The 14897-nt window shown below is 43.7% G+C and overlaps 1 protein-coding gene across 1 annotated transcript in view; it reads left to right on the top strand.

Annotated features, from left to right (window-relative positions):
- Positions 1 to 14897, top strand: part of TSPAN7 (tetraspanin 7) — an 88518-nt gene that overhangs the window by 60723 nt on the left and 12898 nt on the right. The window contains exons 2-4 of the mRNA XM_039729323.1: positions 9178 to 9366; positions 11861 to 11935; positions 13444 to 13539. Of these exons, the coding sequence (XP_039585257.1) occupies positions 9178 to 9366; positions 11861 to 11935; positions 13444 to 13539 (360 nt within the window). The remainder of the gene's footprint in view (positions 1 to 9177; positions 9367 to 11860; positions 11936 to 13443; positions 13540 to 14897) is intronic.

Genomic DNA, 14897 nt, shown 5'->3' with positions numbered 1-14897 from the left:
TCCAGCCTTTCAGGCACTCAGTGGGATCCCCAGCTCTCCACTGGTGCAGCCCCATCCCACGGTGAAGGGATGAAAGCTGGCACCCTTTGCAGGCTCTGGTTGTGTTGCTGTTTTCCCCTCCTTCCCTCTCCCAGAGAAGGCTGCTCCCACCCTCATCATCCTGATTTGCACCCTCCATGGGTTCATGGCCAGCTCACTGTGTTCCCAGCTGGGCTGTCCTGGGGCTGAACCAGCTCCCTCTTGTCCTTGGAGTGTGATCCCCCCACTGCAGGTTTACATCCCCTCACCCCTCCTCATCCCCACACGTCTCAGCTCCGGCTCAAGGGGCTCTCCAGCACCTCCTCATCCCAGGAATCCTGTCATGGACCTGCTGCAGCATCACCTCAGCCTCCGGAAACAGCCTCCTCTGGGAATTCCTCACCTCTGGAAATGCACCACTTCCTTGGGTGTGCTGTATGTGTGTGCCATGAGTGCATCCTCATCAACACCGTGGTCAGCTGGCACTCAGAAAACCTTTTCCTCCACTGTTATTTGCAAATTCAGGGGCTTGGAACTGCTGGAATTGGTCCCAGCACCATGACCTTGCATTTGTTACTACTGAATTTATCATCTCACACCTCAGTGCCATGTTCTGCTTTTTCTGAAGGTTATTAGGACTGTAGTTGCTTGAATAAAAAATGGTTCTGAAAGAGTTTCATGCCACTGCTGTTGTGGGCAGTGACTAGTGAGCTTGTACATCTCTTTTTAATTCTTTTCAAATTTTCTTACTGCTAAATCCAAACTTGGTAAGGCTGTTACATGTGCAGGGAGGAATTTATGTGCTGATTTATCCACTGAAATTACCAAAACTCCTCGACTGGGGTCTCTCTCAGTGTCTTTTCTGTCCTGGTCAGTCCTGAGGAACAAGGGAGCCTTTCCCCTGAAGCCTGACTCAGTCTGGGCTTGGGACACAGTGTGAGTCTCATGGGCATGGATAGCCCTAGAGGCTATTTTTCAGAGTGTTTCATTTTATTCCTTTGCTTTGTTCACATAGGGATTACAGAAGTTTGGATTTTGCCTTGATTTATTAGGAGGCAAGCAAACAAGAGCATTTAAGAAACAAAGTATTTAAGTAGAGGTAGTCTTGTTTCAAAACATTTTATTGCCTTGCATTTTTCATCATTTGAAGTCTTGTATCTCAGTAAAATAGGTGAACTGTTTTAAAATTCGAGGCTGAGCCATGTCATGCTGTGTAAACAACGTTTCTGTCACCTCTGTATTGCTACTGAAGGGATTTGAAAGTGAGAGTATGAGGAACAGCTGCTGCATTTAAGCTTCCAAAAACTTTCAGGCCCCACAGGTGAATATTCTCTGGCTGTATCACTTTGCTGCTGATCAGTTCCTTCTGTTCTGTGTACTACCAGACCTCCAAAACAAGCCCAGTTCCTCTGGCTGGGAGTGTGCCTTAGCCTTGCAGAGTGGGATGCTGCTTTTGAAGTCTCCACTCTCCAAGTTCTTTTCCCTGAGATGTTCAGTCATGCATATTTAAAGCTACATTTCAAGAAATTAGGTCTGAAAATTCCCAGCAGAAATGTATTTTTGCATTTTATTTTTATCCAGAGATGACCACATTTTTGTCTGCAAGCTGGCTTAAAAGATACATCAATTAATAGAGCCACTGGTGATTAAACTGTAAAGCAGAATATCTTCTCTCATTTAATGAAGTGCCTTACATAAAAATAAGTATAATTCTCATGATAAAGAACTTAATTTTACTGAGATTTCCAACTTCTTTTCTGAAAGTGCAAGGTGTAATAAAGCTACATCTTCAGCATAAGAATATGGCTGTTTATTATAACTATTCATCACAGGCATGATATTAGTGTAGAGATCAGGTCCCAAATGTCCTTGTTCTTCCTGAATCTTCCTACCCGTGGCATGTAATCAATTGTTTCCTTACAGAAAAATTCTCTAAAATAGGTATTTGCACTGTATTAGCAAGAAATCCTTAGTTTTGAGCAATGCTGCAAGGTTGTTTTCAAGTTCTTGTCTCCCCACTGCAGTCCTTGCTGGTGCTCCTAGGACTTCCTGGGCCATGTCCAATTTTTTATCCTGCATCAAACAGAATTACTGTGATGTTTTCTTCCCTGCTGTTCATTAAATGATCATTGGCCTCTTCTGGTTGCAAGGAGAAGGTTGCACTCACCTCTGTGATTTTTAATCTGTTTTCCATGCAGAGTAAGTGATTCAGTCCTGGTTGTCATTTCTGCCCCAGCCTGCAAGGAAAGCACCATTAGACCTTGGTGTGTGGCTGGTGTGTGGATGGCTGGGGTTGCTGGGAAACACCTGGGTTGTTTATGAAATATCCACTTCCTTTCAGAGGTCATTTAACTCTGGATTTGATAGAGGCACTATTAAAGTTGGGGATTAGGACACACTCTGTTGTCTGCAGAGTTGGTGTGAGAAGCCAGATCAGCTCCATGATAATTTGGAATTCACTTTGTCATCTTTGTGACAGACAATATTTTAATTATTTTTTTCTACCAGCACTACAGTTTGACCTCTGAGAACCTTAATCTGATGTCAGCTCACCAGGGACAACTATTCATGTAATTGTAATAGTGTCCCAGCTAGGACAAACACTGAAAATTAAAAACATTATTGAAAAGGAAATAAGATAGTAGTCAGCTCACAGAAAGGAGCTGTGCCACAACAGGTTGTTAAGCTTGATATCAGTGTGTCTAATCAAAATCTCCTCCACTGTGTTTCAGGGCAGATTCAGTGGTTGTCCCCTGGCTTGAGTGTGCTGGGTACTCAGCTGTGACCCAGTGGTGACACGAGAGCAGAGGCAGCATCCCCACTGCTCTGGTTTGCCTGTGCTGGTGTCCCTGAGGATGGTTCCCACAGGGAGGACGTGCACCAGTAGTTTTAATACACAGGAATCTCAGTTCTGCACAGAAACAGCAAGGGCTGTGGTGGATAATGAATGTTGTGATGGCTGCTAGCTCTACTCTAGATGGATGCTGAGCAGCAGGGGTCATAGCTCAAACAGATTCCTGAAGTGAAGGGATGGAGCAAGATTCCTTGTGCTGGACATTCCACACGTGCAACAGGGAGAGAAAACCCTGAGCTTGAAGTGTGGCAGCCTGCCCAGGTGAGATCTCAGAGAGGAATGTGAATTAATCTTAGGGCATTTCTCCTTTAAATCCTTTTGGCTGTGTCTTTTTAGAAAGGAATTATTTACATGGGAAGCTGTAGGGAACAAAGAAGAAGAAGAAGGGCAGGCCTGAGTTGCAAGAGCAGAGGGACAAAGGAATTATGTTAGGTACTGGGGAAATGGGTTAAGAGATGGTGAAGTCAGGAACTGGAAGACGCGAGAACAGTTACATGCAAGAATGGCCACTGCAGGTGTTTTCCTGTAACACAGTGACCTTTACAGGCTGTCTCTCAGTTTGCAAAGGGGCCAGAAATTGTGATTTATTGGCTTCTAACTTGTCTTCTCCCAAAGGTACAGTTGGTGGCATCTTCATTTCGTGTTTGCTCCAGCAGAGATCAGTCCAGTGCAGAGGTGACCCAGGCTGGGTTTGCAGGTGTGGTCAGGATCAGATGTGAGGACAGAGAGCTCGGGTGTGTTGCTGGCTCACAGGCATTGCCATGTTCTGTTGTATCTTGGTTTAATGCTTTGCCCCTGCCTGTGAAGAGCTGACATTGAAGCTCAAAGGAAGATTTGTATTAGTTTTAGTCACCTGCCTGCCTGAAGAGGGCCCGGGGGCTGAGGCAGGAGAAGACTCAAAGCCAGCCACTCCCAGTGCTTGACAAGCTGTAAAGCAAGAACATTTTGAATGTGATCCATTGCCTATTTTGGGAAAGTTATAAAATTTTCAGAGGTAGGCCAGTTATTTTTAAGTCTCTCTGGACATGCTTTTAATGCAGGATTTGTTCTGGATGTTGTCAAGGTCGGACGTTTTCTTCATGAAAAAGTTTCCCTCCTTTGGGGAGATGTCTGGCAGAGCTAATTAGCTGTGTGCCTTGGTCCTCTCTCATTTCCTCACAGCCTGCTAAACCTATTGCTAGACCTTTCAGCTTCAGCCAAGATGGATTGAGATAGCTCTTGTCTGCCTTCCCCTGGCTTCATCCTTTTTATGCCCATTGTCCATTTTCTCTGGCCTGTTTGAAGAGAAGGTTGCAGGACAGCTGTGCAGAGACAGCATGCCTCTACCAAAATGCAGAGAGGCTGTTGTTTGGAAAAGGAAGTATTTGGAACTGAGGAACTGAAAATACCAACAACATGGTTATTTTCCTTGTATCTGGTTCTCTGCTGCTGCTTTGAATTTCTTTTTAAGTTGCCCACGTTTTACACTCATTTAGCGAAGTTGAAAATATGAAATGAAATAGAAGAATTATACCTACAGTGAGATAAATCCTCATTAATGAAATTGCCCTCCTGCATCTCAGTTCTGTAGATAAAGAGCTGGTGCAGAGAAATGCTGAGCTCCTCCTGCTGCTTTTGGATTGCTGTAGAAGGGATTGCTGTGTGCTCTACAGCAATCAGGATTGGCTTCCAAGTTTTATTTTGATAAACCTTAGGAATCAAAATTGCTCACATCAGTAATGAACAGGAGGACATGAATTATGTGGACCAGTAAACCAGCAATTCCTGCTGCACATTTATCTTCACCTCTGTAATTGACAAACTTTAAATATTCCATATGGCAGTCCTGAGTATAAATGAGGGTTTGAATTAGGGTTTTGAATCTCTGTGGATGTGAGGTGTAGAATCTTTCATCCCTCCTGTATCAGCAGCTGGAACTTTTGTATTGTGCCACCAGAGCTCTGTGGGTTTTGGGGTGTGAAGGCAACAGACTCTTTTAGGACTGTGTGCATCCAGTTGAAAGGAGTACTTAGTGTTTTCCTACCTGATTCTGACAGAATTAAGGACAGTGCACTTTCAGAAGTTATTTTCTGAATACTCCTCTCTGCAGACTTTGCTGCTGTTACCTAGAAGGGGATTGATAGTTTAATCTTTGTTTTGGCACTATTAAAAGAAGTAATTCTCAGACATCTTTCTGGTGCCTTTTGTTGAGAAACTGCATGTGTTTAGTATTAGCCCTGATTTTGGGAATGCCCAGCCTTACCAGGGCATCAGCCTCCCTGTGTTCTGTAAGGCTGTGGCACATACTCTTGTGTCAGTGCTGTTGGCCACATCTTTGTCTGTGTGTCTCCAAAAAGCAAGTGGAGTTAGAGCTGACAGTCAGTTCTGCTCTATTTCTGCCTGCCTGTTGCATGGTAGCTTTCGCACCACATCCAGAACTGCAGGTAACACTGGAAACATCTGTATTGATGCTGAAGGGGGTAAAAGGACTAGAAAGCCTGTGTGACTGAAATCAGTGACTGGTGGGATGTGCCTTTGATACCATGTTTGAGGAGAGGCAAGAGGCAGAGTTGGGGAGGGAGGTTAGTTCACAGATTTTTTTAAAAAAATTATTTTTTTAAGCCAGAACAATCCAATTCATCTAGATTGAAACATTCTGTGGGAACATCTTGATTTCAGTGGTGTTTTTGTTAGGAAATGTCCAGGTGGCCCACCTGCTTCATTTCCTGCCATCTCATCAGTCAAGGGCTTCTGGGGTGTGTTTGCTGAGCCTGAGCTCAGAGGCACTGAAATGTGAGACCTGCTAGGGCTAAACAATGTGATTTCTTCTTGTGTGTAGCCTTTACAATCCTTGCCCTACGTGGGTATCTCCTGTGTTGTTTTTTTTTTTTCTTTTAACCTTTAAAATTTTGACCTAAATGAAGGTCAGGACTAATAATGTTTTATGGAATGCTGCATCTCTGGTTTCCTGGCTGAGGAAACATGAGTGCAAGGGGCTTCCACTGCAGTGAACTTTTGTAAGGAGGATATCATCTACCTTTGATGAAATCCAGGATGAAATAGCTTTCCAATAATGTTTCAAACTAGAGAAAGAACACAGAAAAGAAACAGAAGGTGCAGGGGAAATCCATCAGAACAGTGTTGGGGGCAGGACAGGGTGCAAGCATAAAAAAGAGATAACCAAAACCAGCACAAACCCCTTGCAAGCCCATTTGTGGACACAAAACCTGTCTGAGTTTCTGGGGCTTGTTATGATCATAGGAGCTGGTCCTAAGCATGGATGGATCAGGCCAGCCCTGCTGCTGGCAGGAATCTTTCCTGTGATGTTCTCTGGTTGGGTGTGGATATGAACTTCGCCTGTGTTATCCAGGGTGGGCTATTTCTGCTTAAACCAAGGCTTGTATAAAGTCCAAGGAAAACTTTGGAGTTTTTTTGTAAATCAAAAGTATTTGGTAAGTTTGTGACAGGCCTTGAAACTTGGGATTTTGGGTAGTTGGTCTCTTTTGCTTTCCCTTAAAAACGCCAAAAGACAGGATCCCACATGTCTTTACATTTAGGTAGGAGTGTCTGGCAGTTGCTTTTTAGAAAGAAATTTCTTCCTTTTTGTTTTTTTAGTTTTTTTTCCCTTTGCAAATGCTTGTTTTTCTGTACCACTCCAGATGTCTCATTTGGGGCATCGTGGGCTGTGCAGCTGCCAGTTCATTTCTTGTGTGTCTGCTGAGGATCTGGAGTGGGGTTATGACACTCTTTCCTCACAGGCTGTAGCTGTCATAGCAACTCCAGGACAAATCTTAAAATTCTTGCTGGGCCATATGAAGAGCAGGTTTTGCTGTAGAAGTCACTGTGGAATTTCACCGCTGCTCTCATGCTCCATGTGTGCTGGCTCTTCCAGGTGTTTGTAAATAAAGTTCCTTTGGATGCTGAATGCTCAGAGGGGCTCTAAAGGTCAGAGGGCTGGGAATCGCTCTCCTCTGACTGCCAGGATATCCAAAATACCTTATACATCTCCTGTGTGATCACTGTCTGGATTGAAACTTTACAGTGGAAAGGGAGTAGGGAAGACTGGAGTGAGACTGCATTGGAGAAGGTGCATTTCCTTTTAGACCTTTCAGGTGTAAAGGGACATACAGCACCCTGCTTTTGCAATTATTGAGCCTGACCCTCAGGTCACAGCATTAGGCAGATTTTGGGTCAAAGGAAGGGGATAGAGGGAGGATGTGTGGACTGATGGTGAGTGACAGGAGCAGTGTCTATTCCTGCTGCCTTCTTCTCAGGCCAGCACTGTCCTGGTCTTCTGTCTGCCCATAACTTTCCTGCTTTTAAAGAAAAGTCTAAAAACCAAACCAGAAACCAGTACATTGCTTGTTCCCTAACTGTATGATGGCACAGAGAGATAGATAGTGATAAAAAGTGTGTCTTGGAAATAAGGCTTGCCTTGGGCTGGAGGTGGGTATTAGTCATACCACTGCTTGTGCTCTGCTGAAGGTCATGGAAAGGTTTGTAGGGAAGTCTTGTGGGGTTTTTGTCTTCATAAGCAAAATTCCAGCCAGCACTGCTGCAACCTGAGGTGCATCTTCAGCGTGTTTTTGTGGAAATATCCCATCCCCTCTGCACCGTGCCAAGCTTCCCAGGGGCTCAGACCTCCCACCAAACTCAGGGGTTTCCTTAAATCCCTGTAAATCAGAGCTCTATTAAGAAGCAGAAGGGGAATAAACCACCAAGAGGCTTTCCTCCTTTTTTCCAAAGTCTGTGTGTGCCATAAATTGAATAGGCCTCCCCTGAGACCTGGGGAAACCAAACTCTTAAAATGCGTAGTAAAGGGTTAGTAATTGTTTCAAACAGCCAACTAAAAATGCTTTTTATTAGGAGGCTTGAGCTCTCTTTCATATGTGAAGCTGCCTGTTCATTTTGGCAGTGAAGGCTGCTTTTATGACTCCCTGGAGATGGTGGTAAAACTTTCAGCAGCTTAGGCACAGAAACCAGCCCTTTGTGGAACTGGAGAAACCAGAAGTTGTTCTGCAGATTTCCCAGTGCCCTGCAGCTTGCTCTCAGATTTTGCTGATTAATCCACTTTTATTCAGGACAAGGAGAGGTGAAGACAGTGCTGTGCAGGGATGGGACAGACTGGGCAAGGACATTTGCTGTCTGTGGGTTTGGAGGCTCCTCAGTGATTTTTTCTGACATTCAGCTGTTGGGTGCAATAGCAAGGATTCAGCACTTTTCACACAGTTGCTCTGAAAGATGGACAAGAGCTGGGTTTATTCTTATTGCCAGTGTCAGCAGGAGAGCAGAAGTCTCTGCTAATCCTGTCCCAAACTGGCAGCAGAAATGCCAAGGAGGCTGATCAAGGGGAGCAGGGGACTCTCAGGCAGAGGACACGTGGAGCTGGCCGTGTCTCTCAGTGGGCAGAGAGCTGTTCCTGCAGGTGGAACGCTGCATCCTCCCTTGGCAGTGATTACTCTTAGATGTTTGTCCTTCAGTGGCAGCCTCAGTGCAACAGATGTGGAGTTTAATTCATCTGTCTGTCCCTCTGGAGCTCATAGGAGTGTTGAGGCTCCCTCCTGCCAGCAGCATGGCACCAGCACATCCCTGCAGGATCACTGTGGGCTTTGCAAGGCTTTGGGTGTCTTCCCCAGCAGCTCCTGCCTGGAACCCTGGCTGCTGGGAATTTTAGGCTTTCTGTGCTAACAAGCACTGACCCCCAAGAGAACACTGCATTTGACCTGAGGCTGTGGTGAAGGCTTCCAGAATTGAGTGATAAAACTGAGATTATAAGTGTGTCGTTTAAATAGAAATGCATAATATCACATGGTGGAACACTTAAAATTTAAAGCTTTAGAATATAGTGATATATAAAACAAAATAAACATTTTAAAACAAAAGTTAGTCCTTATTCTTCACAAGTTTAAGTTGCATTGTATAATTAAATTTTTAAAATCCACATTATGAACGAAAAATTAAGCTATTAAGTTAAAAGTAAAACTAATTTAAATATCATATCTTAATTAGATAATTTATCCTTAAAAAGCCTGGTAAAGAAAAGAATACAACTCAATTTTTAGTATATTAAAGCACTATAAAACCCACAATTTATAAGAGTATGATATGAATAAAAGGTAATAAACATGTAAATCCAAACGAAAAATACCATCTCGCACATTTAACCCCAGCCTTAACAAAAAAAAAAAAACAAAAAAAAAATAAAAGCACACAGAAAAAGCCAAAAAAACCCAAAAAAAACCAAACAAAAAACCCAAAAACCAAATCAAAACAAAAATAAAAAAATAAAACCACAGTTCTGACAGGTCTGTCCCCTTGCTTTGCAGATCACCGGCGTCATCCTCCTGGCAGTCGGCGTCTGGGGCAAGCTGACCCTGGGCACCTACATCTCCCTGATTGCTGAGAACTCCACCAATGCCCCCTACGTGCTCATCGGGACGGGCACCACCATCATCGTCTTCGGCCTCTTCGGCTGCTTCGCCACCTGCCGCGGCAGCCCATGGATGCTGAAGCTGGTGAGCAAACCCCAGAGCCTGAGGAGGGGCTGGGATCAGTTGGGATTCCCCCCACTGTCGCTGCAAGGGGTGATAATCAGCACTGACTCCATGATTCACACAAGCCTGATCAATCTCTTCATTATTATTATTATCATTATTAAGAAACCCATTGCTGTTATAGACACCATACAGCTGGACCTAATTGGTCCTTTAATTAAAACACCATCACCATTGGCTAATTAAGAACCCACCCTTTGGTAAACAAATCTCCATAACACATTCCACGTGTTCACAACAGCAGGTGCAGAGAGTGAAGATAAGAATTGTTTATTATTCTTTTCTCTGATCTTCTCACAGCCTTCCCCAGGATGATGCCTGGGAAAGTTGTGCCTGTTGCTCTCTGTGGCCAGAGAGCTGCTGCCACACCCTGACAGATGTTGGTGAAACTTTTTAGGCACATAAGCTAGATTTTATTAACCATGATTTTCAACGTTTGTGCCTTTTGGACAAAGGGGGGAAAAAACCCCTTCAACAAAATCAGTTTTTGACTGATTGTGACTGAATTTTGCTACACATGGCACGTAGGCCCAAGTGTTTGGAGCAGGGTGGTGCTGTTGAATTGCTCTGTGAGTCATTCTACAATCATTCTGGTTTTCTGTGAGCCAGATGGATAAATATATTTACAATATTTAAGATGCCCAAAGCATAATCAATGTGAAATTCTTTTGAACTGTATGTTAAGGGGTCAGTGTAATACCCTGATGTGAAATTATGGAATGAATAGTTGGTACCTCATAAAAGCACTCCAGTCCTTCTTTTCTCCCAACATTCACCAGGATAGAACAATTCAACCCAAAAAGCAGAGCATTTATAGTATGTTTGGCCTCACCTCAAGAGCAGCAGGGGCTCGAGGTGTGCTGAGCAGAGGGGAAGCTGTTGTCCTTCAGTCCACTTTAACCTCTCTCTGTATGAGTTTCTCTGTTCTGACTTTACCAGCCTACTTTAAAATTCAAAATAACTACCTGTTAAACAAACTTACACGATAAACTCTGTTTCTAGGCATATTTAGGAGCAAAATCGTGCATGAGGAATGATTTGAAGGGTGGAAATAGCACTTGAGAAGCACTGAACTTGTGAGAAAGGGCTTGACAGTACAATGCATCTCCTGCTACAGCATTTTGAGACTGGTTTTCTAAGGAGATGGATTGACTTTTCTCCAGTTTTAATTGCATTTTGAAAAAGAAAAGACATGTTAAAGGGAGTTAATTTCCTCAAATGATGGCAGGGAGGGGAAGGGGAGAGGTGGCAGCTGCAATTCCATCAGCTGGTGGCCAGCTGGCAAGAACCTCACTGCTGTCTCTTGCTGGTGATGGGCTGTCAGGGCATGTGCAGAGGCTTGCTGGAGTCACTGCAGTCCAGATGGAAAAAGGGAAAAAGGTGAATGATGATATAAATCCATAAGAAATCAGGCTCTGCTAGCTGCTCCATAACTTCCTTAAAGCTATGCCACAAACACTAGCACGTGCTGTTCCAAGTACGTGGGTTTATTTTCATTGTACGTATAAGAAATATTTCTAAACTTCTTTTCTCTCCTGAACAGACAGTGTTTTGACAGCTGCATTAATTGGACACTTTTTTTTCTAGTTCTGCTTTCACCATTATGCTCCTTTCCTCAATAGCCTTTCATGAAAGCCGAGTTTCCCTTTTTCCACTAAATCCTGCTAGGAATTAATTTAATTTAAAATATTTGCTTTCTTAATTAACTGTTACTTAGCAGGTGGAGGAAAAAGGTAATTTTTCCTCCAGAAAATAAGGTACAACTTCAATTTTACTATCCCACTTTGCATTTTTTCTTTACCTTCTTTATTTCTGCTTAAATATATTTTTAGTACTTGGTGAGTGCCTACACTAAAAGCTCTGTTTTCAAGGTTTATTTAGCTCCTGATCCAAATGCTGCACCTAAAGCCAAATATGGACCTTGGCTCAGCAAAGTATTTGGAGCATATGTCTGGTGTTACTGTGACAATATTTCCAGTGAAGGCAATGTTTCAGTTCATTCATTGGAGAAACTTCAGGAACCAGGCAGCAAATCCCAGTCTGGCAGTGAGATAGATCAACACAAACCAAAACACCTGGGGAAGCATATTGAGCTTAGCAGAGCACCATGCAAACAGGCAGGGTCTGTTTGTGTTCCTTATTGCAAGATCAAAACCTGAGGGGGTTGGATTCACCTCTGGCACGTGAGTGTGTTTTAATTTATATAAGAATGCTGAGAAACGTGGGAACAGAAATGTCAGAAAAGCCAGTAATTAAGCAATATATATGAGTTGTGAGTTGTATAAACACATGTATTACATTAAGGTCATAACCTGTGTATCTCCTCCAAAAGACCTTTGGTTTCTTAACATCTTTGGAGGGTGCCTAGAGGGGGAAGTTACATTTCATGTGATAATATCTGTGCTGAGACAAACGCCTGTCATGCTCTGACTTCTCTTGCCTCCTGCCTTTTCAGTATGCCATGTTCTTGTCCCTGGTGTTCCTGGCTGAGCTAGTGGCTGGCATTTCAGGGTTTGTCTTTCGCCACGAGGTAGGTGGAAATGTGCTGAGCTGGAAGGTGGTGGGTGGAAATGTTTGCAGCTGGCAGTGCCTCCCTGGGCAGGAGCTGCTGAGGAGTTCCTTGGAGCGTGGGGAATGTGCAGGGCACTGAGCTCAGCAGCTCCAGCACATCTCCAGGGATGGGGCTGCTGTGCAACAATAACTTGTACAGCTCTTAAAATCCAGTGCCATTCCAAACGAAGGGATTTAGCCAAAGCTCTTGCCCTCAGCTGCCTGGTGATTTACTCTCAAGCTATCAGGTTTTGTGTGTCCACCATAGAAGATCTTCTTTACTCTTTTACATATGCTGAGGGCTGCAAAATAGATTAAATGCTTTTCTTAAACACAGCTTTTTCAGCCAGGCAAATGCTAGTTTATGTAAGGTAGAGACAACTTCTGCATCACACCAGACTTGCTGTTTTGTAAATCTTTTTTTCTTGGGCAGGGGGGAGAGAGGGGGTGGGGAGGGAGTGGGATGGGATTTCATTTCTATCTTGAGAATAAGGAGAGATTAAAAGTAGAGTGAGGGAGGAAACTGGGACAGGAAGAAGCTTTGGAAAAGCGTGATGGTCTAGATTTGTAGTAACACTCCTGCTTTATCCACTCTAATCAGTCTGTGTCTGGCTGTAAGTCCAAGGACCCACATGCCACTGGTGCTGAACCAGAGCAGCCCCAGGGACCCTCTTGTCTCTTCTCTTTGTATGAGCTGGTTTTCCAGTCTCCTCTTTTGACATGACTTTTCCATTGCTATAGAGTTTTCTGCTGCTCACCCTTGCAAGCAGTGGATTGTTTTTAATGAGGTGCTGAGGTGCCTGTCCACCTGCTGAGGATTCCCATTCCATCCCACCTAACCTGCAGCATCTCCAGTGTCAGTCTGCTCCCTTTTGGGAGAGGCAGTCTCCTGTGAAGGCCCCAGCCATGTGGGTTGCTCACATCATCTGCTTCCCAGCCCCTTTCCCACCCAAAGTCCCATTCCTGATGATGTTCCTGACATTCTCCAGCTGAGGGACCTCTTGTTCCTTACCCAAATCCCTTTGGTGCTGGGGATACCTGGTTAGGAGATTTATGTCTTACTTTGGTGCCACTGGCTTATGTCCCCACGGTGTTTGCACAAGTTTTGGCTCCCACCTGGCATCCATGAGCAGGGAGAAGCTTGCGGCCTCCTTCAGACTTAGTGCTGGAACAAAGTGTTTGGGGGGAAAAAGCATAAATCAACACCTTTTTGATAGGCTAAGTAATTTTACAGTATTTTTTTAAACATATCAGTTTGCTGAGGTCGTCTTGTTTCTGTGTCTGATATCCCACTGGAAAAATGGCACCAATTATTCCTGACAGTTAAGAGGGAGCTCTGACAGCTCTAAAAACACCTTTAAAAACAAGTGGGAAGGGCTAGTTTGGGTGTCTTGTTATGAGATTTGGAAATGCACTTGTTTCCTGCAAAAACTGCTTCAGATGTTGTGCTTCTTGTTGCTCATGTGAGCTGGTTTTTTTCCCTCACAGATCAAGGATACTTTCCTTAGGACATACACTGAAGCAATCCAGAATTACAACAAGAACGATGAGCGGAGCCATGCAGTGGATAACGTACAGGAAAGTGTAAGTCTAAAACTGGGTACCAAAAATTAGTCAATGGAGAAAGCATGGATTTAATCCCAGAATGTGAAGTTTTCATGGCTCAATCTGCAAGCTGTAATTTGCAAGGCAAATAGAGGCTGGCAAAACTGATCTAAAGGAAAAGTATTTCAGCTGAAGTGCTTGCCCAGGATTCCTAAATTTTCATGAAAAAGCTGTCTGATAAAGGCAAGGCCTGTCCCACTGGCTTGTTGTTGGTCCCAGATCTTGAATTAGGTTTATGGGGCAGGTATATTCCTAAAGAAGACACCTTGTTCCTAAGGGAATTTGCCAATAAGATCATAAAATGTTTTAAATTTGAGCTGGATGAGACAGGGTTTTATAATCTTGTGTCTTGCATCACTGATAAACTGCAGCGGTTCTCTTCACAAGTGCAGTGAGAGGCTGGCAAAGGAGACCTGGTGAGTTAAAGAAAAAAGCTGGGCATTTTTTTCCCCAGAGGAAAATGGAAGGGAAAACTGCTGAGGTTGGCAGTGAAAGCTGTGCTGGAGGGATGGGGTAGGAGCTTGGTGGAGAAGAGCCTCTCTGAGCCTCAGGGGTGGTAGCAGGGCAGTGGGGCTTGCCTTGCCTTCCAGCAGGGCACAGGGCAGGAGCAAATGCCACAGCACAGCCAAACCAGCTGGGGATGCCACCCACCAGAGACCAAGTCCACCAACTACAACACAGAGTGATGAAATTCACATTTAAATTCCCACTGGAAGCTGTGCCCTAGTAATTCCTTCAGTTTGCAATAAATTCCATGAGCCAATTTCCTTTTACATATGATTGTGACTCAGTGAATGGCTGAAATGTCAGTGTAATTGTATCAATGACTTCCAGACTTTTAGAAAATAAAACTGTAGTGTTGGACCCTTCAGCATGGTTGAAACTGTACTCTAACCTGGCTTCTCCTGGTTAGCACATTAATGCAGTGCTCCAAACTGAATATATTCTGCTATTTAAATAAAATTGTCTGTTTATATAATGTTAACCTGTATTTTAAATTTTTTGTTCCTTGGAGTTGCCCAAACGAAATAGTTCTGAGTAGTTTTTCAGTGTTTCTGTTGTAGCAGAATGTTCATTTCATTCATAGTTCTCTCTTTGCAGGAACTGCATTTATAAGCCCTTTCCATGCAGAAAATTTAGCACATACTTCTTACTTTTGAATCTCTGACTTCTAGCTTAGGATCTAAATCAGAACATCCTTCCCAATTTAGGGTTTTCTAGCTGACTTCCTAGATACACCCTGTGAACATATGGTCTCTTTCTATTCACAGCTCAGTGAATTGTCCTAGAAATTATTTTGGTGAGTTAGTGAGGCTTCACCTTATTGATTTGTACTA

The sequence above is a fragment of the Passer montanus genome, unplaced genomic scaffold (assembly GCF_014805655.1).
Source record: "Passer montanus isolate IOZ18808 unplaced genomic scaffold, ASM1480565v1 scaffold69, whole genome shotgun sequence".
NCBI lineage: Eukaryota > Metazoa > Chordata > Aves > Passeriformes > Passeridae > Passer > Passer montanus.
Note: the sequence above shows the minus strand (reverse complement) of the source record. Positions and strands in the feature narration are given on the sequence as shown.